Below are 24,801 nucleotides of genomic sequence, written 5' to 3'. Positions count from 1 at the left end.
TGGTGGGGGGTTAGGGGTGGGGCATGACGAACAATAGTAGCACGGTCGTGGTGGGTGGTGATGGAATTCAATTCCTTCCATTATGCCAAGGAATGATGAATTCATTAATTTGTGGAATTCAATAGAATTTGAAGGATTCCATCCATTTCAAGAAATGAACCAAACAAAGGAATTGGAATTTGGTCAAAGGAATTTATCATTCCAATTCCATCAAATTCCTTCGAATTCCACGAACCAAACGACCCCTTAGTTTCTAACAAGTTCCTGATTTCTGTGAATAAAAAAAATCAGAAAAGTTGCATATAATTTTCTGTTCAGTTACAGTGAGGCTGTGTTTCTCCGAAATAAAAGTATATATATTCTTTAATCATAAACATTAACAGTTAAAACATCTTTGAACATAGAAGTATTTCAAGAAGAGGTGCTGTGAGTGTGTTTCTTGTAAGGTGTCTAATGGTGTCTTGCTTGGTGTCTGTTATATTTGTACTTATAAGGTATTTATTTCCTACAAAATATTTTACTTCAAATGTTCTTTTACCAGCATCTTATAGTACTGGGAATAGTCATGATGTTGGTAGAGAAATATTGGTGCAGCACCTGCTCCTTAAAGAAGAGGATAAAAATATTTTCTTGGAGCTGCAGAAAAGACTTGTACAAGGTTAGCGGTCATATTGATGTATTCTTTATTTGTTTGTCTCGGCGTTAGGTTTGGGAATTCAACATTTAACTATATCTTTATCTGATTACTTCAGAAACATGTCATTTTTTTAATCTTTATATTTCTCCTTTGTTACCTACAGGGGAGGATCTAAGCGACTTGGCTGTAGAATATTCAATTTGTCCATCAAAGGAGGAAGGTGGTATGCTTGGTTGGGTGAGAAAGGGGCAAATGGTATGAACCTGGATGTGTTGTATGGGTCGGACGTTCAAATATTCAATTAACTGGTGGCACTTTGCATTTCATGTAGTTTGTAATTTATAGTATGTCTGGTATTAAATGGTGGTCTATTGTTTTATTGTGAACCGTTGCAGGTGCCAGAGTTTGAGGAAGCTGCATTTAATGCTCCTGTAAACAAAGTTGTAAAATGTAAAACCCAATTCGGATGGCATTTATTGCAAGTTCTATCAGAGAGGTATAGTCCATTATTAATCTTCTTGTATAGTTTTGTATTTATGTTCTGGACTTGCAGCTTTTTATGAGAGCTGATTAGGAGTTTTACATAATCCAATTTCAGGGAAGAATCAGTACTTCAAGACATTCAACCCGAAGAACTTCATACAAAGTTGCAAGATCCTGATTTCCTTGAAGATGCTCAATTCATTGATGTTCGAGAACCACATGAAGTGTAAGTCCATGTTTCATTTTCCTGCTTCTGGAACATTGTTAAGTGGCTTAGGTATTATACTTCAGACTAGGAAGCAGGGATCGTCCCCACCTTATCCCAAATTATTGGCTCAAATTTGTGGGGATGTGAGAATCGGGATAGGCAAGAGGGAAATTTTGTTTTTCTTTTGGGTAAAGTGAAGGGGAAATTTTCGTCTTCCTGTACCAATAAAGAAATGAAAATTCACAATTTGCAAAACTAAAAACAAATGCTCAAATAAAGAATAAACAAACCTGGTTTGTATGACCACTCATGAAGTTATTTTGCGGACAGTTTGAAGTAATAAGCATGAAAAATGTTGAATTCGGTAGAAAGATAGGGATATCTTTTATGCTTATTTCCTTCCTCTTATTTCTCTTTTACTTTAAGAATAGATTATGTTAGTTTTAGCTATATAAACCCATGTTGTATATGACAAAATATGAGTTATATGAGAATAATTTATTTCTTCAATAAGACTTAGGTTTTAGCATGTCTTTATCTTACATATTTAATGCATGACTCATGAAATAACTTGCACGATGTACACACATGTATAAACGCATTCTTTGAATCGTCAACTTTAGAATCTTCCAATCCTGGCATCTATGTATTATATGTATCGATAAACCCTTATCCATAATCCGACATAAGCTTTAGACTACACATTACATGTTTAATTGTATTTACCATGCTTACTGCAACTTCAGTTCTTTGTTTATGATGTTTGTATCTAAGTTCTGTTTTACACGTACTAGTCCTGTAACCATTTAAGAGTGGAATAGTTTTAAACTATAGTACTGTATTGACTTACAAATATTGCTACTCCAGCTTCTTCTTACAGAAAGAATTTGAAATGCACACCTTACAGGGCTGAATGCTATAAATGTTTGCTAAGATAGTATAGGACTTGAGTGCTTCCAATTTCTTCTATTTTTAAACTGGAATTTAATTGGGAAAGCATTGTAAAACATTCAATATTGTTCATCTGATAAATAAAAATGAAACAGCTAAATGACTACAATGGAATTCCACAAGGCTTGCAAAGTATACTGGGTCTGATGTTACACCGACTAAAAACAATCTGCTTGTAATCAGAGAGAACTAGGACCGAGATATTAGAGAGAATTCTCTATTATATGATTAACCTAAATATTCTAATTTACAAGAGGAGAAACACTATATATAGACATAATTACACGGGAAACCCTAACCCTAAAGCCCATCGGGCTTGGACACATTACCATAAACAGGTTAATTAACACTCCCCCTCAAGCTGGAGCATATATATTGATCATGCCCAGTTTGTTACAAAAAAGATGTGATTCGGTTCCCTGGTAATGCTTTGGTGAAGACGTCGGCTAATTGATTGCTAGTTCTGACATGAGAGGTTGAAATAGATCCATCTTCAAGCTTTTCCCGAGTGAAATGACAATCTATTTCAATATGCTTAGTTATCTCGTGAAATACAGGATTGCTTGCAATATGGATAGCTGCCTCGTTGTCACACCATAAATTCATCGGTTTAGATTGATTAAATCCAATCTCTCCCAATAGATTACGCAGCCATATCAACTCACAAGTAGTTTGAGCCATTGCACGGTATTCAGATTCAGCGCTTGATCTTGATACAACATTCTGCTTCTTGCTTTTCCAAGATACCAGATTTCCTCCCACAAAGACACAGTAGCCTGTTCGTCTGGTTGTAGGGTCTCCATCATAGTCTGCATCAGTAAACCCTTCTATGACATAATGACCATGGTTTTGGTACTTGATGCCATAACTAGGAGCTCCCTTCAGATATTTCAAAATATGACAGACTGCATCCCAATGTGTAGTTCTTGGAGACGACATAAATTGACTCAATACACTTACCGGAAAGGCAATATCGGGACGCGTGATTGTCAGATAATTCAGCTTCCCACAATTCTCCTGTACTTCTCTGGGTTCTCAAGAGGATCCCCATCATCAGACTTCAGCTTTACATTCGGAACCATAGGAGCTTCACATGGTTTCGTGTCGATCATGCCAGAATCATGTAGTATGTCAAGGCAGTATTTTAGTGATTCCGAGATACCTCAATACCCAAGAAATATTTCAGTGGACCAAGGTCCTTAGTTTGAAATTGAGATGCGAGGAATTCTTTCAACTTCTTAATTCCATTCTCATCACTGCCCGTAATCACAATATCAACATAAACCACTAGCAGGATACATCCAGAATCAGATGAAATAAATAACACTGAGTGGTCATATGAGTTTCTTCGTAACCCAAATGTAGTTACCACAGAACTGAACCGACCGAACCATGCACGAGGTGATTGCTTTAGGCCGTATAACGACTTCTGCAATTTACAGACCTTCCCAGACTCCCCCTGAGCAACAAACCCGGGGGGTTGCTCCATGTAGACTTCCTCTAGCAGATCGCCATGTAAGAAGGTTTTTTTCACATCTAATTGGTGAAGAGGCCAATTATAGGTAGCAGCTAGAGAGATGAAAAGCCGAATAGACGCCATCTTTGCAACAGGAGAAAAAGTCTCAGAATAATCCACTCCATAAGTTTGGGCATACCCTTTTGCAACCAAACGAGCTTGGGCATACCCCTTTGCAACCAAACGAGCTTTTAACCGTGCTATCGAGCCATTAGGATTAACTTTCACAGTAAACACCCACTTACAGCCAATTGCTCTTTTGCCAGCAGGTAACTCTACCAAATCCCATGTAGTGTTATGATCAAGAACATTGAGCTTATCAATCATAGCATCCCACCATCCAGGATGAGTCAAAGCGTTTCCAACCGTAGATGGAATAGGTATAGAATCAAGGGTAGAGACCAAAAAACGAGATGACATGGAGAGTTTATCATAAGAAACAAAGGAAGCAATAGGATACGTGCAGGAACGTTTACCTTTTCGGAGAGCAATAGGAGCGTCAAGATCAGGATCCTCATTTACTGGAGTGGGTATAGAAGCTTCAGGAGGTACATCTTCTGGGGATGGTGGATCTACAGATTCAGATGATATTGGTGAAGACGGAGGTCGTTCGCGCCTATTATATACATGAACAATGGGTGGTCTGGTGGCTTGAGTAGTGGACTCAGGAGTGGGTATGGTATAYACCAACAAGTCATCATCTTTCTCATTTAAAGGAGTCGGAGGGGAAATTGGGAAGAACSGCACGTTCTCATGGAAGGTAACATCCCGAGATACAATATAGCGGTTAAGATTGGGAGAGAAGCACCTGTAAGCCTTTTGGAGACGAGAGTACCCAAGGAACACGCATTTCAGAGATTTGGGATCAAGCTTGGTGATAGTGGGGCGTGTGTCACGAACATAGCATGTAACACCGAAGATCTTTGGCTCAATAGGGAATAATCGTTGTCCTGGGAACAAAACAGAGAATGGAGTTTCTCCATTCAGGACAACAGACGACATTCTATTGATAAGAAAACAGGCTGTTGATACCGCATCGGCCCAAAAAGACTTAGGGACGGACATCTGAAACAAAAGTGCTCGGGCAACCTCAAGGAGGTGACGATTTTTTCGTTCGKCTACCCTATTTTGTGCTGGAGTATCAACACATGAGGACTCATGAAGGATACCATTTTGCAACATATAGGATTGAATTTGTTGGGATACATACTCTTTTGCATTGTCACTTCGTAAGGTTTTAATAGATGTTTAAAACTGAGTTTGGATTTCAGAATGAAAGGAACGTAAATGATTAAACACTTCTGAACGGTTTTTCATGAAGTATAACCAAGTAGTTCGAGAATAATCATCTACAAACGTAACAAAATACTTAAAACCAGACTTAGACGTTACAGGACATGGGCCCCAGACATCAGAATGTACTAATTGAAATGGGGACGCAGCCCGCTTATTGACTCTAGGACTTAAGTGAGCACGTTGATGTTTGGCAAACTGACATGACTCACATTGTAAATACTGTAAATGGGAAAATTCAGGACACAACTTCTTGAGACTCTGTATGGAAGGATGACCTAATCGACAATGAACTTCAAAAGGAGATGATGAACTAGAACTTGCCAAGGAATATGGTTTGGGTGATTCAAATATGTATAGGCCATCCGACTCTCGTCCTCTACCAATAATCCTCTTCGTCTGCAAATCCTGAAAGACGCAATAATCAGGAAAGAATGAGACACTACAATTCAAAGTGCGAGTAATTTTGCTCACAGACAGTAAGTTAAAAGAAAATTTTGGTAGGCTCAGGACTGAGGATAACGAGACAGATGGGGACAATTTAACAGTGCCAGACCCAATTATTTGGGAGACAGATCCATCAGCTATTGTGACTTGAGCTGAGGATGCATGTTTATTGAAATTTAGGAGAAGGTGGGAATTWCCAGTCATATGGTCTGAGGCACCTGAATCAATGACCCATTTGGAGGAGGATGATACAAAGCATTTGTCAGAGTTACTTGTCTCAGCAAACATAGCAGTGGAAGCAGCGGGGTGCTCATTTACCAGATGAGGTTCCTTTTTGTGTCTCATAGCTGTGTCATCTGATGTAGTTGCAGCATGTGCTAAGGAGAGTCTCTGATTTCTAACCAGCCGTTTCTTGCAATTAAACTTAGTATGACCAAGTTCATGACAGTAGTGACACTCTACGTCTGAGTTAAAATCAGTTGGTCGATCATTGTGGCCTCCTCTAGTGCTACCCCTTCCACGATAGCCACCTCGAAAACCGCCACGGTATCCACCTCGGCTAAGTAAAGCCGAATTATGATCAGATGGTGGAGTAGGCTGAAAATCTTCATGCCGAAGAACCTGAGCAAGAGTCTCTTGAAGAGAAGGTATCATGGATTCATTTAAGAACTGAGATCTGATGGAATCATATTCTGGGCGTAAGCCAGTTAGGAAGCTTATGACAACAATCTATTCCCTTTGAGTCTGCATAGTTTTTACATCAGTACTCAATGGGAGAAGAGAGTTCATTTCCTCATATATCTTCTTGAATTCCATGGCATAGGCGGTAAGTGATCGGTCMTGTTGTTCCCCACGATGGAATGACTTACATACGCTGTAAATCCTTGAAATATTACTTTGTCCGGAGTACAGGAAGTCAAGATATTTTATTAGCTCTTTCACATATTCACAGTGACTGATGAAAGTTGAAAAGGAGGGCTCAATAGAATTTATAATTTGCAAGAACATACGGGCATCTTGTTGTAACCAAAGGTCATGATTACCCGTAGTGGGAGGGTCAGATTCTAGATGGGAAGCCATTCCCATACTTCGAACATACAAACGAATCGTTTTGATCCATTCGAAGTAATTGTTACCATTAAGCTTGTTTTCTTTAACTTTACTACTGGCTAAAATTATGTCAGGAACACGAGTACTACCAGAGGCTTTATCATCAGTGTTCGTCATATTAATTAAATCATAAACGAACACCCAAGGGACAGATTATCAAAAGAAACCAGACTAAATAGATAGCAATTAACAGAGTTTGACCAAACGGATAAGATCAGATCTGTTGCGACTAGATAACAGCAAAATTAGACCAAAAAAGGTGCCGGAAAACAAACCAGATGGGGATTCCGACCAGCAAAATTAACAGAGTTACTGTAACTCCGGCGATGAACAGTAACGGCGGCGAACCCTAGGCTCTGATAACATGTAATCAGAGAGAACTAGGACCGAGATATTAGAGAGAATTCTCTATTATATGATTAATCAGAATATTCTAATTTACAAGAGGAGAGACACTATATATAGACATAATTACACGGGAAACCCTAACCCTAAAGCCCATCGGGCTTGGACACATTACCATAAACAGGTTACTTAATTATCACTGCTCAATCGCTGACGTTAATGTCTGTCCTGTTGAACAGGGAGCGAGCTTATTTATCGGGATTTCAAGTTCTTCCTCTCCAGCAGTTTGGAAGCTGGGGACCAGAAGTCACTACGAAGCTAGATCCTCAGAAGGATACTTATGTTTTGGTGCGTGCATGCTCCCAAACGAATTATTTTCAGCACATGCTAGTTGCTTATATGTTGGTCTGTCATTGATAAGTGATTCATTTCTCTTGTGTTGGATATTTGGAGTCGAGGCTTCTATTTCAATTTGCTCCTACAGATTTTCACAGACAATTACTTGTCGAATTACCTCTTTCACACGAGACTAGGGTAGCAGACTAGGGGGAGCTGGAGAGGTAGAAGGTAGGGGATAGGGTTAGTGAGTTGGTAGTTAGTTTACCAGAAACCTAAGTTCGGTTATGTTTCCCTGTACTTGTTTCATTTTATCTTCTTCTTGCTTAATTTTATCTTCTTGTTGCTTAATTTTATCTACTTTCTCAATTTTTGCATATTTGTCTCTCTTATTTGGTTTGGTTTCGTAAGTTGCACCCAGAAATTACTTGGTTTCATAATCTCATAATGATTGGTGCATATCATCCTATCCATATGCCTGCATAATTGTTACTCTTATGACAGACTATTGTGCCAAAAGAGCCCCAGGATCCTGTTTATTATGTTTTCATTTTGAGTTGTTGGCGGTGGTTGATTGTTTGTTACTTTATGAACATTATCCTGAAGGTGATGGTGTGTGACCTATAATAACAACTTAAGCACAGGTATACACTAGTTTGCTAAAGTAGATTTCACTTTATAGAAAAGAAGATATAAGCAGTAAAATTTTGATTTCGCGTTTCTTGGTATTGTTCCATGTTAGTCGTTGGGTTTCACATCTTCTTGTGCAACAATAGTTCCTCGATAAAAAAAAAACATGACACATCAGAATTCAGATTGGGCAAAATTGTAGCAACACTTTTATGTCACAGTGCTCTGTTAGTGTAAGCATCATATCAATGTTATATTGGCATTTATGCAACACCTAATTAGGGTGTTAGAATCAAGCTCCTTGATGAAAAATCAACAAACATTTTCTCAAACATCAGTATTTTGGCAAAATCAAATATATGAACAACTTTGACATGGAAAATTTGAAAATTGGACAGCTATTGGCCCAAAACTCTTGAGATAAATTGCAGAGAATAATGGTAGATAAGGTTGTTGCTAATCGAAGCTAGTAACAAATCTGGTGTGCCGAGCTAGACAATTCGGAAATTGGAAATTGGTGACTGCTAACTGAAATAGATAAGCAGGACGACGTTGAATACCATTGGGCGTGATGTAGGGATTGTTGATGACATCAGCTAGCTGGTTTACTGGTGACTAGGGCGTTAGGCTATGAATGTCAAAGCTCTGATACCATAACAAAACTCAAGGTTCCAACTCAAAACCAATTGATGGTAATTGAAGCAACTCAACATAATATATACTTATGACAAGTATTTTCATGTTATAGGAACAACGACAAGTATTTTCATGTTATAGGAACAACGATCTCATTATCAAAAAGTCTATATGCATGCTTTTTGCTTGTAACTTATTATTGAATATGGAAAAGCTAAGTTCTCGGGTCACTACCATTCTGTTGCTCAAAATCCATTCACATGATTATTTAATTCTTGTTCACTAGGGACATTCAGAGTACACATCTTATATGTGTTTGTTGTCGCATTTGTCTCTTTATAACTGATCAAAACTTGGTTTATTCTTTAGTGTCATCATGGAGTGCGGTCGTTGCAAGTTGCCAAATGGTTGCAGACACAGGTAACTTTGCCCTCAGCTTCACCTCTATGGGTACTAAATCTAAGAAACTTTTTCCTTCTAGGAGATATGAATATTACTTTGGTTTAATTATGAAAAGGACAAATGTATTATATGTGGTCGATTTAACAATCTACTATAAATTTTGCCAATTTGACAAATATATTCATCTCTGTTGTGCAATTACTGAGTTGGTAAAAAGAATTTGGCTAGAAACCCGACGTGTGATGATAACAAAGAAGCAATAGGGCGGCCAGAATATTCTTTTGTCAGTTTTAGAAACAAATATTAGTCAAATAGGTAACTTTCATAATCATTTATCAAATTGCCAGACCATTGAATGTGATTTAATGTTTGGTAAATAACTCTTGCTCTGTAAAGAAGTTCATTTATTGCCTACAATAGTAACTTACTAAATGAAACATCAACAACCATCATTATAGCAACAAAGTGGACTGATTACTGCTGATTTAGGTGGTTGTGCAGATCATAACTACTTTACCCTTGGCATCTTTTCACTTTTAACATGCAATGTCAGCATGGCTTTTTTCATCTTGCACTTGTATGCATGGAACATCAATTTCGTCATAATTTTGATCTACAACACCTTCCCTTTCTAATTGCTCATGTATACTATTATCGACTCTATCTCCGTTTGACAATTGGCCTTTAAGTTATTTCTACCATGTCCATGTGGGGCTCTTTGCATCACTGGCAGATGATCATGAGTTGTTTTGCCTAGATTTTTTGGGGTAGAACAATACTGGTTCTAAGTCAAAATATGAATGTTAGAATTCTTCGTTTGTGAGTAGCTGGAATTGATGATTATTTGAATGCTAGTCAGTGAAATCTATGTTGTGCCCTAGCTGCACGTAGCCTTGTTACGAGTTGTATCTAGGCCCCTCACTAGTGATCGCACATGCGGGATTGGGAACCATGTTTATTATCATCATGGCGCATCGAATCACAAACAGTTGGAAGAACACCAAATACAATGATCTTAAAATGGTTTCCCATTTGTCTTAACTTGTGATGGCTTGTTTTTATTTCAAATTATGACCTCAAAATGCATAGCTTTTGCATCTATTCTAGATAGTGTCTCTTAAGTTCTGTTGTTCTGTATGTAAAGTAATATGATCCAAACATCATTCATCCACCCACATGGATTCTAACATTTAAATAATTTTCAGTATCTAACGAATTGTGGTATGAAGGGGTTTAGGAAAATATACAACATTTCTGGTGGAATCCATGCATATGCAGTCAAGGCTGATCCCTCGATACCCACATACTGAGCACCAAGCAGATTGCTGCTTACCTTTCTGTGACTTTTGATGGGGTGGTTGTGCTTAAGAAACAAGAGACTCTTAAACTAGCCAAGGTGAATTTACATTTCAAGTAGCTGTTGCTACTTTAATATCCACTCACAAAATTCTTTAATGTTGTTTCTTCGTTCTTTCTTCGGTAGTTGTCAGTTTCGTGATTCCGGTGCTTCTACTTTACATGTGTTTTTGCACACACTTGTATGTTATTATGTTACTATCTTCTCAACTGCCTCCTTGTAATTTTGTTTTCTTTGGAAGTTGAAACCACCTCTCTACAGTTGTTCTTATTGGTTTGGTAAAAAGCAAGAGCTTTCTTGTGAAATAAGAAACATAAAATCAAATTTTCTTGAAAGTGATGGTATGCATCGACATTCATCAAGTAAAAAACTTGATCTGTGACGTTGGAGTGAACAAAATAGATCCTACAACTATGGAAGAAGCTCTTGCTCCATTTCCCATGCATAGATCGGCGTCACCTTTGCTTAGCCTCCTCCTAGTTGGTGCATATTTCAACAAATATGAGAACCACAGCAAGACCAATGACGCATAAGAGTAGAGATGTTAGCCTCTATAACATGTATACCTTGAGTAAAAGTCACAACACATTCTTTCTTGATCTTCTAAAGGTTGAGAGGACATTACCAAAGTTTCCTTTCATGACTCATTTGGGTTTAAAGCCTTAAATAGATTTGGCAATTTTGAAGCTTCTCGACTTTTTCGTTTTGTCTTGTTTCTCCATCTTATTTATGAAAGCTCACTTTCCTCTTTTCTTGGCTTCAAACAGCAGATTTCCTTAAATGGTATATAACCTTCTCTTATTGATTATCCTTTGGGACTTTCATCACGAATCAGACCAAATGAAGAGGGAAGAAGACAAAGTGGCTTAGAAAACGATAAAAATAAGGGAAAATCTAAAAAAAAACTAACAATCTAATTTTGAATGATTAAGCCTTTAAACTATTTTTATGAATGATAAAACTCTTAAGCTTTCTAAAACTGGTTAAATACATTCATGTAACATGTAAAAACAGATTTTAATATCATAAAAATTTAGGAAAAGTCTAAAAGCCCCTACAAACTATCTGATTTTAAATGATCAAGCCCTTATCTTTATAATAGATAAATCCCTAAAAATTTCCTAAATCTCTTTGCCAAATAAATTCTTAAGCTTTTCTTTAATAAATAACTCGAACTTTTTTTGAAGAAATAAAATCATGAACTTAATTTTGAGTAAATAAATTCGAAACTTTTTCGGAACAAAATCATGAACAAAAAGTATATACAATTCCTCTCATCGACAACAAATTACAATGAACCAATTAAATAAAGAAAAATTATATTATTTTCATTATTAATTCTGAAACATATAATAGTTATGTCTAAAGAATAAATAGATACATACAATATATATATATATATATATATATTAAGTTAATGAACTTAATTTATGCTCTAACCATAACTTTTATATCCTTTAGAATTAGTAATGGAAATGGTATAAATTATCTTCGTTTAATTGGTTTATTGTATTTTGTTATCAGTGAGATAAATTGTATGTTAGGACTGAAATTCAGTGTAAAATTGTATTCGTTTTGAAAGTTAATTTTGTCTATAATTGTATTAAAATCATCTTGTTTGACTTTTCATAGGATAGTTTGACTTTGACTTTGTCTAGATGTTTGACCATATATAAAGGGTGAGTTGCTTGTAATTTTAGTGGGATTCTCATATTGTAAAATCTGAATACGTAATAAAGGTTTGATCATATTTGAGTTGTTGACTTTCTCTCTCAACTCTCAAAGTGTTCTTAGAAGAATCATTCAAATCTGCCATTGTTGAAGAGCTTTCATGAAGATTGATTAAGGTGGGACTATCAATTGGTATCAGAGCGGATTTGCAATGAATTTGACTGAAGAAATTGTTAAAAGTTGCACAGTTTTTTTTTTGGAAATTCATCTTGTATTCTTCATATTCATATTTTGTTCTTGAATGTTCTTCACATTTTTCATAAATTTTTTCTCAAATATTTCATTTTTGGATGTTTGAATGTTAAAATGATGATCATTGTAAAAGTTTTTAAGTCGTGAATCAGTGTTATTCATTCAATTTCATGATTTAACCATTGACTGTAAAGATTTGAAGAGATTTGTTAGTTTTATGAATTTTTGAAGTTCTTCGTGTTCTTATTAAAATTCATCAAAAAGATAGACTTTGATCCATTTTTGTATGAGTTTTTGTAATTTCTATGTTTGTTTGTTGGTTTGATCTAAGTTTGAATGGCATTTTGATTGGATCTTGTTATCATAAATCGCTTGGCTCTACTCATCTTGATGACCGATTTAAGTGGTAAGATTGTTAGGATATCCTTACATCGCTCATAGTGTGAGCGATTTAGTTTGGTATCGGTCATAACTTGAGCGAGTTAGTGTTTACATCTCACACTCCTTGAGCGATTAAGAATCAGCCTTGAGCGATTTAGACATAGCATTGATCGCTTTAGACTCATGTTGTGAGCGTTTTAGTTCATGTTGTGAACGATTTAGTTCATGTTGTGAGCGATTTAGTTCATGTTGAGAGCCATTTAGTTCATGTTGTGAGCGATTTAGTTCATGTTGTGAGCGATTTAGAACAAGTTGTGAGCGATTTTGTACAAGTCTTGAGCGATTTAGGCACTTCATTGAGCGATTAAGACTTAAGCTTGAGCGATTAAGATTTAGCTTTTAGTGATTTAGACTTAGTCTTGAGCATAGACTTGAGCTTAGGCACACCTTTGAGCGATTTAGACACTTTTTCATTACATGATTTGTTTGAGCCTAGCCTAATTTTTGCTAAGAGCCTTGCATGTATTCTTTTGTCTATCGACATTTTGAGTATATTTTTCTTGACCAGAGTATATTCTAGTTGAACATTCTTTTTGACCAGATTGTATTTCTTTGATCAATTTCTTAAACTGCATAGATTTTTTATTTGATTAATCTTGAATTTTTTTTAATGGCAGCTTTTCTTGAGAAGGAGAATAAAGAGTTAAGAGTTCAGATTTCCAAGCTGGAGAAGAGTATAGTGGACTATAAAGACAAATACATAAACATGTTTTCTAAAAATCATGCTAATGTGGAATTTATTGCAAATTTATAAAAGAGCATAAAGAAGCATTAGAAAGAGTTGAGAATGATTCCAAGTATCAAATTAATAAACTTGAAAAATCTTTGGATAATGTAAGAAAAGAATGTGATAACGAATTGAAAACATGGGGTAAATCTAATAAAGATTTGTTTAACAAACTCCAAAAAGTCCAGAATGAATCTAGAGCTGAGAGAAATTCTCCAGATAGAAAACATACTGAGACTGATGACTTAACTGATAAATTTCATAAGTCTGAAAGTGATCTGATTGAGTTAAGAAAGTTACTAAACTTAGAAAAAGAAAAGGTTTTGGAAGCTGAAAAGAGTTTCAATGTTGAAAGAACGGTTTTTGAAAAAGAGATTTATTGAATTAGAGAAACGATTTGATACTGAATGCTTATCTTATGAAAATAAGATCAATTCTCTTGAGCTGAATGCTAAATTTCTTTTGAATCAAATCTCAGATTTTGAACAACTTATCATCTTGGAACGAGCCAAGGTTGATAAAGAAAAGAAAAAGGCTGAACAAAAGCAGAAAGAACTAGATGAAGAGAAAAGACTATTTGTTCTTTAAAAGAAAAACACTGTCAAGAAACATGCAGCAATTGCCAAGAACTTACAGAGAAAAAGAAATGGCTTGACATTGCTTCTGAGAATGATAAGGGAAGTTCAGATTAAGAAAGAAAGAAGTTTGAGAAAGAAAGGAAAGTGTTTGATAAATTGAAGAAAGAATTAGAAGGTAAGTTTTTGGATACTACAAAGAAATTGTCTGATCTAGAAACAGAACTTGAAATTGAGCTGAAGATGAGAACAAAACTTAAAAATAAGTTTGATTTAGTTATTGTTGAAAGAGACCAGCTTTTACAGAAAGTCAAAGACTTTTCTTGTGCTCAAAGCTCAATTGGTWYTCCTTCTYARTGTAAAACTAGCTTCTATGACTGTTCCAAATCGAACAGTTATTCAAGCAGCCCTAAGTCAACTGTTTCTAAGAACTATTCTAGTTCTTTTAATCAGTATTATCAAGAGTATGTTATCGGATCACCCAATTATTCTTCTAAGATTAAAAGCATTTGGGTTAATAAATATGAATCTGTTTCATCATGTACTCTTGTTGTTACTAATCATCTTCCTTGTTTTGTAAGATCTACTACTGATTTGATTCATCTTAGCAAGAGAAGAATCATGTGCTCCACATGCAAATCAACACATTTTGTAAACAAGAAGACATCCAACAAATGGAGTACAGACAACAGATATCAGAAGGACTAGAAAGGTAAGAACATGTATGATTATAATAACTGGTATGGATCATATTATGTATATAATCATCCTGTTAATAGTGCAAAAAAGAAAATATCTAATAGAAATAGATGGTTTGGAAGTTACAACATACCTCAGCCCGATACTAACAAATAGGACCCAAATTCATTTGGGTACCAAAATCTATTTGATTTGATTTTGCAGGTGTGTCAATTTTGTGCTGATCATAATATCATATCAGTGATACAATAATGCAGGGGGAGTTGTAATTTGTTCCAAACAAGGCTTCTGAACAATACAGTTCATGACCCGTGCTTTACCGAGTGTGGTTTCTAAACACTCAGTTTAGGACCCGTGCTTAAAATGTTTTCTTATTTTTTTTTAAATTTTGAGCTGAATCGAAACATTTCTATAATCTACTTTCTAGGGGGAGTCTCTAGAAGTTCAATAAATGTTTTCGGGAAGTGAATAATTTTTTTATAAAAAACGAGTACATTTTCTTAACAGGTATTTCCTGAGATTTTACTTGCGTAATTTCTCATCGTACATAACTCCAATACATGTTTCAGCTTTTCTTCAAACTGTTATTATCACGTCTCTTAAAATAATATATTTTTCGGTGATAATACGCTCGTTTGTATTCAAAGGTTGATTTTTCTGATTTTTTTCTTTCCTTGATTGATATATATTTCAATTTTTTAATCAGAATCTGTAAACTCGTTCTTACAGATCTTCATTCATTTCTCTCGCATATTGAATACTTTGATCATTGTCGCATCATTCCTTCATTGATTGTGCTTAAAGCCAAATATCTTGATCAATTTTTATCTGATCATTGTGCTTTATCTGAAATATTATTTGTGATCAACTCTTGTGATCATATGAGCATACTGTATTTAGGAGGGACTGAGTGCTTATCAGAAATACATCTATGGAATGTCAAAACCGACAGACCTACCCAAGAGGACAACCATATGTGAGTGAGTTTAAATACAAAAGGGTTTGTGTGCAGAGCTTAAAATGAAAAAGAGAGGGGTAGTTGTTGTGAGCTAAAAGAATTGATGAGAGTTGTGTCAGAATTAAAAGAACATAAGAATCCTGTTCCAAACTTCTAAAATGCGGACATACCACACAATCTATTAATTCTCAATTCTTTCAAGGCTAATATTGAAAAAGGCAAAGCCCAGGCCAATTCTTGTCACAACCCCACCAACTACTCATTTATCTCTCAACGAATAAGTGTTTCAATAACACTTGGGGCACGCAGCTCATCTTCTATCAATTTCTCATTCGGAGAAAGTTGATATTGAATTAGAAGGATATATGTCCCCCCCTTCAAGTCTTTTTGATCACTAATTGAGTCTGATAAATTTGTGTAGTCCACACGATTTATCATTTTGAGCCTAAACAGAAGCATACGTTGCTTTAACTTTCTACACTACACATATTTTGCATTTTATATGTTATTATGCCAAAACATTCATAGATATGGTAATTTTAAGCAATCGATGATTGAATGGGAGATATGGTGAGAAGAGCATCAAAAAGTCTCATATATACAGTACATCCGTTGTACTGAGTATATCTGTAATACTCATAGGCCAATCTTTTTATAAGATTAAAAACAGTTTCATACGTTGAAATTGGTTGTTACCTTCCCATTCCCTTAATCTAAAAAGATTAAACAAGTGGATTTGAAAAGATCTACCTACAATTTCATGAATTGACAGCTTTCGCGGAAKATTTCATTCATTCTTGTGTATGATGTAATGCTTCTCATTTCATCATATGGGGGAGTATGAAATAATGAATGAAATGTTCAATTCCGAACATTATAAGGGGATTTTGTTGTAAAGTTCAAGGTTGTAAATATCAAGGGGGAGTAACTTCAATGATGGCAAAAGACTCAAAAGGAGTGCGACTAGAGATGATTACAAAAGATAATTCCGATGCTACAATGTCTGAGAGTTGTTGAATGTGAAGATCAATTTTTCAACAAGTTTTGCTGATAAAGATTACCTTTGAAGAGAAAGTGTGTTAAAGATCAATTTTGAAGATCGTTATTGTTTATGTTCTACATTGTCAAAAGAGAAGATCAATGCGGTTCTACATTCGAGGGGGAGAATGTTAGAAGATCTTTCTCAACAAACGATTATTTGAAGATTTCTAGTTGAAGATTGTTTTGAAGAAGACATAGAGTGCTTAAAGCAACAAAGTTCAAACAAGACTCAAATCGCACAAATTCTTTCAAGTCTGAATATATAAAGGGGGAGAATGTTAGAACTGAAATTCAGTGTAAAATTGTATGTCTTGAAAGTTAATTTTGTCTATAATTGTATTAAAGTCATCTTGTTTGACTTTTCATAGGATAGTTTGACTTTGACTTTGTCTAGATGTTTGACCCTATATAAAGGGTGAGTTGCTTGTAATTTTAGAGGGATTCTCATATTGTAAAATCTGAATACGTAATAAAGGTTTGACCATATTTGGGTTGTTGACTTTCTCTCTCAACTCTCAAAGTGTTCTTAGAAGAATCATTCAAATCTGCCATTGTTGAAGAGCTTTCATGAAGATTGATTAAAGTGGGACTATCATTGTATTATTTTTTTTTTTCATGATTTTGTTTTAAAAAAGTTCCAGATGTATTTGCTCAAAATTAAGTTCATGATTTTGTTTCTTAAAAAAAAGTTTGGGATTTATTTGTTAAAAAAAGTTCAAGAATTTATTTGGTAAGGAGATTTAGGGATTTATTTGTTAAAAAAATAGGGACTTAATAATTCAAAATCAGGTAGTTTGTTGGTATATTTTCTAGATTCTTATCACATTAACCTGTTTTTATAGGTTACAAGGATGTATTTTATTAATTTAGAAAGTTCAAGGGTTTTATCATTAAGAAAATAGTTTAAGAATTTAATCATTCAAAATCAGATAGTTGGTTTTTTTTAACTTTTCCCTAGAAATAGGTATGAAAAGATAAGGTATAACTCTAAAAAATCGAGAGTTATCATACCCAAACTTGAATTATTACTTATCTCCAAGTATTAAAAAGGAAAAGCTGAAAAGGATGATAAAAAGAGGTTGACGATTCATTTTTTTTTTTGCTTTAATGAAAAACTTACACCGACCTTTCCTACGATTATTGAATTTTGGATGAATGAAGCACAATTATCGTTTAGCTTATATGATGTATAACTTCCTTTCATGTTATCTTTAAGTTGAATTTAATCAGTAGAGCTTGTTTTGGGTTTGTGTAATCATCTTTCAAGATTTTCTTTTGTGCCTCCCCTAAACTTGCCTTTTTAATAGAACTAAAAGAATTCTCTGCCCCATGTTTGAACTCCAATAAATGACCCATCCTAAGTTGGATTTTTACAATTTTTTGAATTGTGCTTGGGTAATATGGATCATACGTGTTTTTGCTTTCCCTTTCAATTTTTTGAAGGTTTGCTTTAAACTTAATATTTTATACCTTAAACTTGAAATGCACAATGTCTTCATTGGGATTTTTGGACACTTTTTTGAAAATGACAAGTTAGGTATCAAATGGAAAAGCATATGAACTGAAACTGTGAATGGAGGCCTTAGTCTTTTTAAACTTAATACTTATGGAAAGCATTTGAGTAAATTGTACGTGAAAATATGATTAGCTAGAACATTAAACAAATGTAAACAATCATGGAAAAAGAGTAGCACAAGGAAATCAAGAGCAAAGGCGTTACAGGATAAAGCTCAACATCCACGACATCCAAAGAGTTAGAACGAGAAAAACACCACAAGTATCCAAAAGGAAGAGCAAACAATTCGAAATGAAATTTGTTCCAAAAAACTAGTGATAAAATACGAAAGGACCATCGCGGTCCACTAATATGGTCGGGTAGCCACCCACGGCCACAACTTCGGTGCTTCAATGGAGTAAGTTGTGGTGGAAGATTGCTTGAACTCTACTTGTAGGCCTATGGAGGTTTTTTTAACTACTTTTGGGGGAGGAGGAGGAGAAAGAGGGAGAGAGAAGGATTTTCATAAGGAAAAAAGTGGGGGAATGGTAATATGATGAAAAGGTAAAAGAAGGTGGGATAAATGGTGTAGGTGTTTCTAAAAAAAAGGGGGGGGGGGGGGGGTTGGGTTTGGTAAGGTTTAAGAAGAGAGATGATGGTTTTAGAAAAAAAAGGAGGGAATGGTGGTTTTGATGAGTGGTTGAGAGAAAAATTTGGTGGAAAGAAGCGGTGTTGGGTTTTAATTCAATTTGTAACCGTAAAATGTAGCGAAAAAATAATTTTGGTTATATAAATTAGACAAAGATTTGTGAATATTAAAGCTCAATTCGGATCCAATGATATATTTACTTAAATTTCACCACACCGTAGGGTGTTCAGAATTTCATCTTTCAAATTTAGTGAGATTTGACGGAGCACTTAGAAACAAACGGCAGGTTTCCTCCATCGATGATCCACCGGGTGCTAGTTTAATACCCTAGATCTAAATATATATATATATACTAGTGGTGTACCCGTGCGATGCAGCGCGGGTAAATCACAATTCTGAATATGGTAAGAACTAAAAATCTTACTCGGTAAGAACGAGGCAAGAACTGAGAGTCTTACCTGGTAAGTGAAGGCAATGACTCTTACCACGGTCARCTCTTACCGGATAAATTGTTGCATAGAAAGCCGTTTTTGTTGACTAAAATCTTACCCGGTAAGTAAATAATAATATTGAATTTTACCGGATAAGTGTTTGATAAACGGCACCTAAGTTTTACAATACAATATAATGTACACAAAAACTTATTTCTAATTGAAAATCCATGTAAGAGCCTTAATAACAATCTTACTCGCTTGCTTGACCATATTCTTAGTACCGATAGTTTGGCACGTTGATATTTTAGTCAAACTTGAAGTAAAGAATGGCATCCCTTGTGAGAGACATATTTCAATTCATGAGAAAATGTATCTGCAAAAAGTAAGCAGACTAAGAAAAGTTGGTTATATGGTTTTAATATCATAAGCATACAAGCTTCAAGTAGTAGATGATATATGAAGGTAGTGGGTTACCAGGAGGTTTAATTGGTCAACATATCTTAACAAACTACATGAATGAAAATGAAAAAGCAAAGCATGAATCATTTTATTAAATACAAGAAACTTACTCCTGTAAATTGCAGTGTTCTAACCATCCCCACTTTTGCAATCTTGGGAGGAAACTGTATTATAAGAACTTACATGATATAATGAGCCCCAAAGCTAGCATCACTACAAGAAAAATAACCTTTAGAGAAGATTCTGTTTTGTACTTAAAATTCTTAAAAGCTTCTCTAAAGGCTTTAGAGAAGCTTTTCATTTCCKTCAACAAGTTTCTCTATGTAAGGGTAGGTAAATGTTTTAGGGACGGTTTTCGAAGGGTATGTTTTTTGTAGCTTTTAGAGACTTTTTTAGGGCTTTAGATACACTTCAAAACTTCTCTAAAGGTTAGTTAACTTTTTTATAAAAACTTCTCTAAATATATTTATTAGTGACACTTTTCAAGTATTAATGACGGTTTATAAACGTCTCTAAAAGGTGTTTTCTGAGAAGGTTTACAAAAAAACTTCTCTAAAGATATTGGCTTTAGTGACATTTTACCTAAACTTTCTCTAAAGATGTCCTTTAGTTATACTCTACAAACCTTCTCAAAATATTATCTTTATATACAAATAATCAAAACCTTCTCTAAATCTTATCTCTAGATACACTTTTAAAATATCAATTCTTTCTCTAAAGGGCATGTTATTATTATTTTTCATCCATATTCAAGATCTATATTTGTATATAATTATATATTATATTAATCAATAAAAACAACATAAAAATCTCAAAGCAATAAATTGATATAAATTTATAATATAAAAAAAATAAGTTCAAAACAATCCCCAACATTCAATCAATCTATAAATCCATTTTCTAACATCCGYCCTAAACTCCTCGCAAAACTTGATACTCTACCTATCACCTGCCATTTCTTTTCTAACTTTTTTATAGTCTGCGTGAGTAGAACCACGTTTGTTACTTTGCCTAGATGATGAAGCTTCGTCTGATTGCAAGGTGTCTGCAAAGGTGTTAGCCATAATGCAATAATTTCATATGAACCACTAACTGTGACAATTTCCCTCTTTATCTACAAGTCAATAAGCCATCAGAACATTTCAATAGCATAGTTATAGTATGTAAAAATTTGACTGTTTTACTACTTTGATGGATGATCAACAATCYAATTGTGATGGTTATAGTATGTAAGATAGTGTGTGCATCTGCAGCTGTGTGATCGTGATTAGTATGGGAGAACGTAAAACCTTTAATAACCCGCATGTTCTCAGAAGAGTAGTGTTCTGTTCTTCTAGCTAGATCTGCTTCTAATTTGGACTGCAAAACGTAAATGTTTAAAGAAAGAATAACATATTAGCATGTATTAAGTCAATGGATCACTTTGTAGACAGGGTTTAGTGCAACAGCTATAAGATAATTTCTTTTAGAAAATGGGTATTSACATTATCCAAGTTCTTTCATCGAYATCTATRCCCTGCAAATCMCAGATTCTAAGCATAAAATGGTAGTACTTTGTGCTTTATGATTTCTAATTAAGATATAGGTCTAAATGCTTATTAGTGTAGTATAGCTTACTGGTGAAGTGTTTCCATGCTATTTTTGCTAATCTTCATTTAGAGCATATATGGAGCCTGGGTAAATATTTTACACTRYAGGCACATATTTTCTRTTATCTTTCATGAAGTACTTATTGAACATTAGAAACTCCARCAAAACAATTTCTTCAGCAACTCAAGTGAAAGATTAAGATCATAGATAACATAAAATCATATCAAAACAATACAACAACTAAACCCTGGGAGTGGAAAAAAGAACCTGATGAGATTTTTGAACAATTTTAGTTTGTTAACAGGACTGTGTTGCTCTCGTTTGAACAGATGGATGGCTTTGTATTCATAATCAAGTCCTGTTGGCAAACGACAAACAACAGACTCAAGTTAAATATCTGTAATTGAAATGCTTATTAGGAGCGTGTACAAACSAACACAATACGCAATCTCAGGAGAAGAGAAGTGGGAAGAGAAGTGGTAATAAGAATTCACTTACRTAGGAGTGATGGTGTCTGCCCATTGGTGTAGCCAGTCTACTGAAATCCACCAAAATGACTCCACAGATGATTGAACAGAGGCTTCAGAGATAACTGACTRAACCTCCTGTYGTCGCTCTRCAWTGAGAGCCAATTTGGCCTCTTTCTTTGTTTTATATTGCTGACAAGATTCAAGATATGACTTATTCAACTCATTGACTTCCTTCATAAGATGAGATGGAAGATAAGCATCAGTTTGCAAAGAAATGRAATTTCCATCCTTCGGTATCCCTCCACCATTCACATTAGGTAATATTATACACTCAKATTCGTTAAAATCTTTTACTCCATACATCCATGTAAGAAACTAAAATTGCAAAGAGCCAAACCAAAGTAAACCAAACAAACCCAAGAAAATTAAAAAGAATGTTCATTATAAAGATGAAAGAATGAAGCATGAGCTGCTAACAGAAAGAGAGTCGATACAATTAAGAAGCTTATTACAAAAGCAATTATAAACTAAAATTAAGAAGCTTATTACAGAAAGAATGAAAGTGTGTAATGGTTTTGGCCTCTGATTCTGGTTTGAATCAGATCTGTCTGGTCTGGTTTACTATGTTTATTTTTGAAATTTTGAGGCCTATTCATATGCCATTGCTATTCTCTTTGATCTGGTTGTTTGAGAAGTATTGGAAATTTTGAGGCCTGTTCATATGACATTGCTGGTCTGGTTGTTTGAAATTTAACCAAACATTACAGATGTTATTATAAAGATTAAGTAGCAAAATAGATATGGTACCGATTATAAAGTTTGTGACAAATTACTTATATAACAAATAATCACTCGTAAAATTATCCAAGTATGAGTTAAGATACATGAAGCTTCACACATATACATCTAATTTCCACTTTTCTGAAACATATGCAAGAGTAATGCAATCATGTTTGTAGAAAAGTATTAATCCATGGAATGAGCCAAGATTAAGCTAAAGTATCCAATGTGAAGTCCAAGATAGGCATGGCAACGGGGCGGGGATGGGGCGGGTTTTGTAATCCCCGGCCCCGGCCCCGGTTCCGGTTTGTAATACCGTCCCCTGGCCCCGGCCCCGGTCCCCGGCGGGTACGGGGATTATCATCTCGTCCCCGGTCAAATTCTAGCAATCCCAGGTCAAAATCCGGTAAACCCCGGTCAATCTCCGGTCAAAACCCGGTAAAAAGTATGCTTTAGTTTGATTATACCGGGGATCCCCGGCCCCGACTCCGGCCCCGTTTTGAGTAACATTCCYCGTCCCCGGCCCCGTCCCCGCTTTGAGTCTATCGGGGATCCCCGACCCCGGCCCCGGGACCCGTTTTAGCGGGGAATCCCCGTCCCCGTTCGGGTCGGGTGAACCGGGTTCCCCACCGGGTCGGGGCAAATCACCATCCCTAGTCCAAGAAATAGAACAGAGAGTGAATGAACAATGCTTAGTACAAAGTAACAGACAAGCTCATTTTCATATGTAAAGTTAGTTATGAATGAACAAGGACTGAGAATAGATGGGCTCATATTTAGATATTCAGATATATCCTAAATACAATACCCGAGCTCCAAATTTCACGCCGCTGGTACCTTTTCCCATCATAAATTAAAGAAATCGATGTTTTGGAACTTGTTGATATGTACAAGCCCAGAATAGCCAGGTCAATCAACATAGATGGAGACATTTCTACAATTCGATTTGCATATGGTAACTTTTTGAAGTTCAAATACCCCTAATTCTAAAATGGAGGTAAGGTAAAGTTAACTATTAATCTCAAGTAAAACAAACAGTAGCTTTCATTACATTCAACCATATATGTGCATCTGTGCGTGTGATATAACTCCACAATGTCTCTTTATATATCCTGTTCATAATGTTTCAGTGTAAAGATATTGTAGATCTATATAAACATCAAGATATTTCCACCAGCATGATGGCATGTACCTGATACACAGATTAAAGACCACAGGAGCTTACCTCAACTCCTCCATTTTCTTGAAGAGCTTGAGAAACCAAAGCAACTCCTTTATTTGTTGCTTGAGATCTAGCCAAAATAGCCTCTGCTTCTCCTAAACTAACATAAATAACAAGGTTAAAATAGCTCTATATTTAAGCTTCTTAATTCCATATGCCAACTTACCCTGAACTTCCAACATCATGGAACTCTTCTTTCCATCAGCAATGTTAACACTTGGTTGTCTTTCTTCTGAAAAATAGAAAATTACAGATGTTAAATATACGAGTATAGCATAAGTTCGTAATCACATATTTCGTGCGTGGAAATGGAAAACTATCTATTACAGGTCCATTCACCCATGAAATGGATTAACACTTAAAACTTTAGGCTCTCAGTACGAGTGACAAGGCATGCAAATATAGGTTGTTAAAGAGTAAATTGACGATTCTAAGATTTCCCATGGCTTGATTATGTTCCAAAATGTCTCAATGAATTTACAGAAGATGAATATTAGAATATATGGTATAAACTTCCAGAATGACAAGCATGCATGTTTTAGCACATGTTCGCCACTCCAGTTTGAAACAAATACACTGATTATGATGATATGCTGCACCTTGTAAAATTTAAGGTATATAAAGATCACCTTAAAGGGGTTTTATTACCTTCCGACTCCAGAATTTGGGCTCTCTTTTTCTGCTCAGCTTCTGCCTGCATCCCCATACCTTCTTTTACACCACAGTGAGGAGATATATCCCCTATATACAAAAGAGCTCAGATGTAAGGCAGAGTATTCATAACAAAGTTTTTTTTTTTGGGAAAGTATCAAGTTAAAATTATGCTTGACTGAAATACTATAGTTTACTTGTTTCACAACGAAGACATTGCAAGCCCCAATCTTTTGCAGCTTCATTGATAGCTATCTGGAGAAAAGTACATTATCAATCTTACTGGGTATGTTCATCAAGACATAAGTATGTGATCATAACCAGTTGTGTACCCAC

The 24,801-nt window shown here is 35.3% G+C and overlaps 2 protein-coding genes and 1 long non-coding RNA gene across 10 annotated transcripts in view; 1 reads left to right on the top strand and 2 right to left on the bottom strand.

Moving 5' to 3' along the window:
- Positions 1-10,619, top strand: part of LOC112503084 (rhodanese-like/PpiC domain-containing protein 12, chloroplastic) — a 17,256-nt gene extending 6,637 nt beyond the window's left edge. Inside the window, exons 2-8 of one of the 5 annotated variants that reach the window (XM_025107149.1) lie at positions 542-658; positions 801-892; positions 1,033-1,133; positions 1,236-1,346; positions 7,230-7,338; positions 8,962-9,012; positions 10,200-10,619. In XM_025107149.1, the coding sequence (XP_024962917.1) occupies positions 542-658; positions 801-892; positions 1,033-1,133; positions 1,236-1,346; positions 7,230-7,338; positions 8,962-9,012; positions 10,200-10,304 (686 nt within the window). In that variant the 3' untranslated portion in view covers positions 10,305-10,619. The remainder of the gene's footprint in view (positions 1-541; positions 659-800; positions 893-1,032; positions 1,134-1,235; positions 1,347-7,229; positions 7,339-8,961; positions 9,013-10,199) is intronic. The other 4 variants (XM_025107151.1, XM_025107150.1, XM_025107153.1 and 1 more) reach the window with 4 other exon arrangements.
- Positions 10,620-19,526: 8,907 nt separating this feature from the next.
- On the bottom strand, positions 19,527-24,786 carry LOC112503086 (stomatin-like protein 2, mitochondrial). Of its 2 annotated transcripts, none has more exons than XM_025107154.1 (5): positions 24,663-24,786; positions 24,463-24,555; positions 23,981-24,046; positions 23,818-23,909; positions 19,527-19,666 (listed from the first exon to the last, which is right to left on the bottom strand). In XM_025107154.1, exons 2-5 carry the CDS (start codon positions 24,518-24,520, stop codon positions 19,646-19,648), a joined length of 237 nt encoding a protein of 78 aa, XP_024962922.1. In that variant the 5' UTR covers positions 24,521-24,555; positions 24,663-24,786; the 3' UTR covers positions 19,527-19,645. The 2 variants fall into 2 exon arrangements, with proteins under 2 accessions (XP_024962922.1, XP_024962923.1); XM_025107155.1 differs by lacking the exon at positions 19,527-19,666 and adding an exon at positions 23,615-23,704.
- On the bottom strand, positions 20,838-21,933 carry LOC112503087. Of its 3 annotated transcripts, XR_003067849.1 has the most exons (4): positions 21,841-21,933; positions 21,610-21,700; positions 21,042-21,111; positions 20,838-20,866 (listed from the first exon to the last, which is right to left on the bottom strand). It is a non-coding gene; the product is annotated as an uncharacterized LOC112503087 (long non-coding RNA). The 3 variants fall into 3 exon arrangements; XR_003067848.1 differs by having other exon boundaries at positions 20,851-21,111; XR_003067850.1 differs by lacking the exons at positions 20,838-20,866; positions 21,042-21,111 and adding an exon at positions 21,334-21,443.
- Positions 24,787-24,801: the final 15 nt, after the last annotated feature.

The sequence above is a fragment of the Cynara cardunculus genome, unplaced genomic scaffold (assembly GCF_001531365.2).
Source record: "Cynara cardunculus var. scolymus isolate 2C unplaced genomic scaffold, CcrdV1 Un_Scaffold_2508, whole genome shotgun sequence".
Taxonomy (NCBI): Eukaryota; Viridiplantae; Streptophyta; class Magnoliopsida; order Asterales; family Asteraceae; genus Cynara; species Cynara cardunculus.
The sequence above is the reverse complement of the archived record's forward strand: the minus strand, read 5'-3'. Positions and strand labels throughout refer to the sequence as shown.

Excerpts from the sequence above, each read along its gene's own strand:
- LOC112503086 (XM_025107154.1), bottom strand. The coding sequence starts at position 24,520 with ATGGGGATGCAGGCAGAAGCTGAGCAGAAAAAGAGAGCCCAAATTCTG. Across the intron at positions 23,910-23,980 it reads CATGATGTTGGAAGTTCAGG|GAGAAGCAGAGGCTATTTTG; the intron begins GTAAGTTGGCAT and ends ATGTTAGTTTAG. Across the intron at positions 19,667-23,817 it reads AAGAAAATGGAGGAGTTGAG|ATACATTTTCTCATGAATTG; the intron begins GTAAGCTCCTGT and ends TACTTTTTGCAG.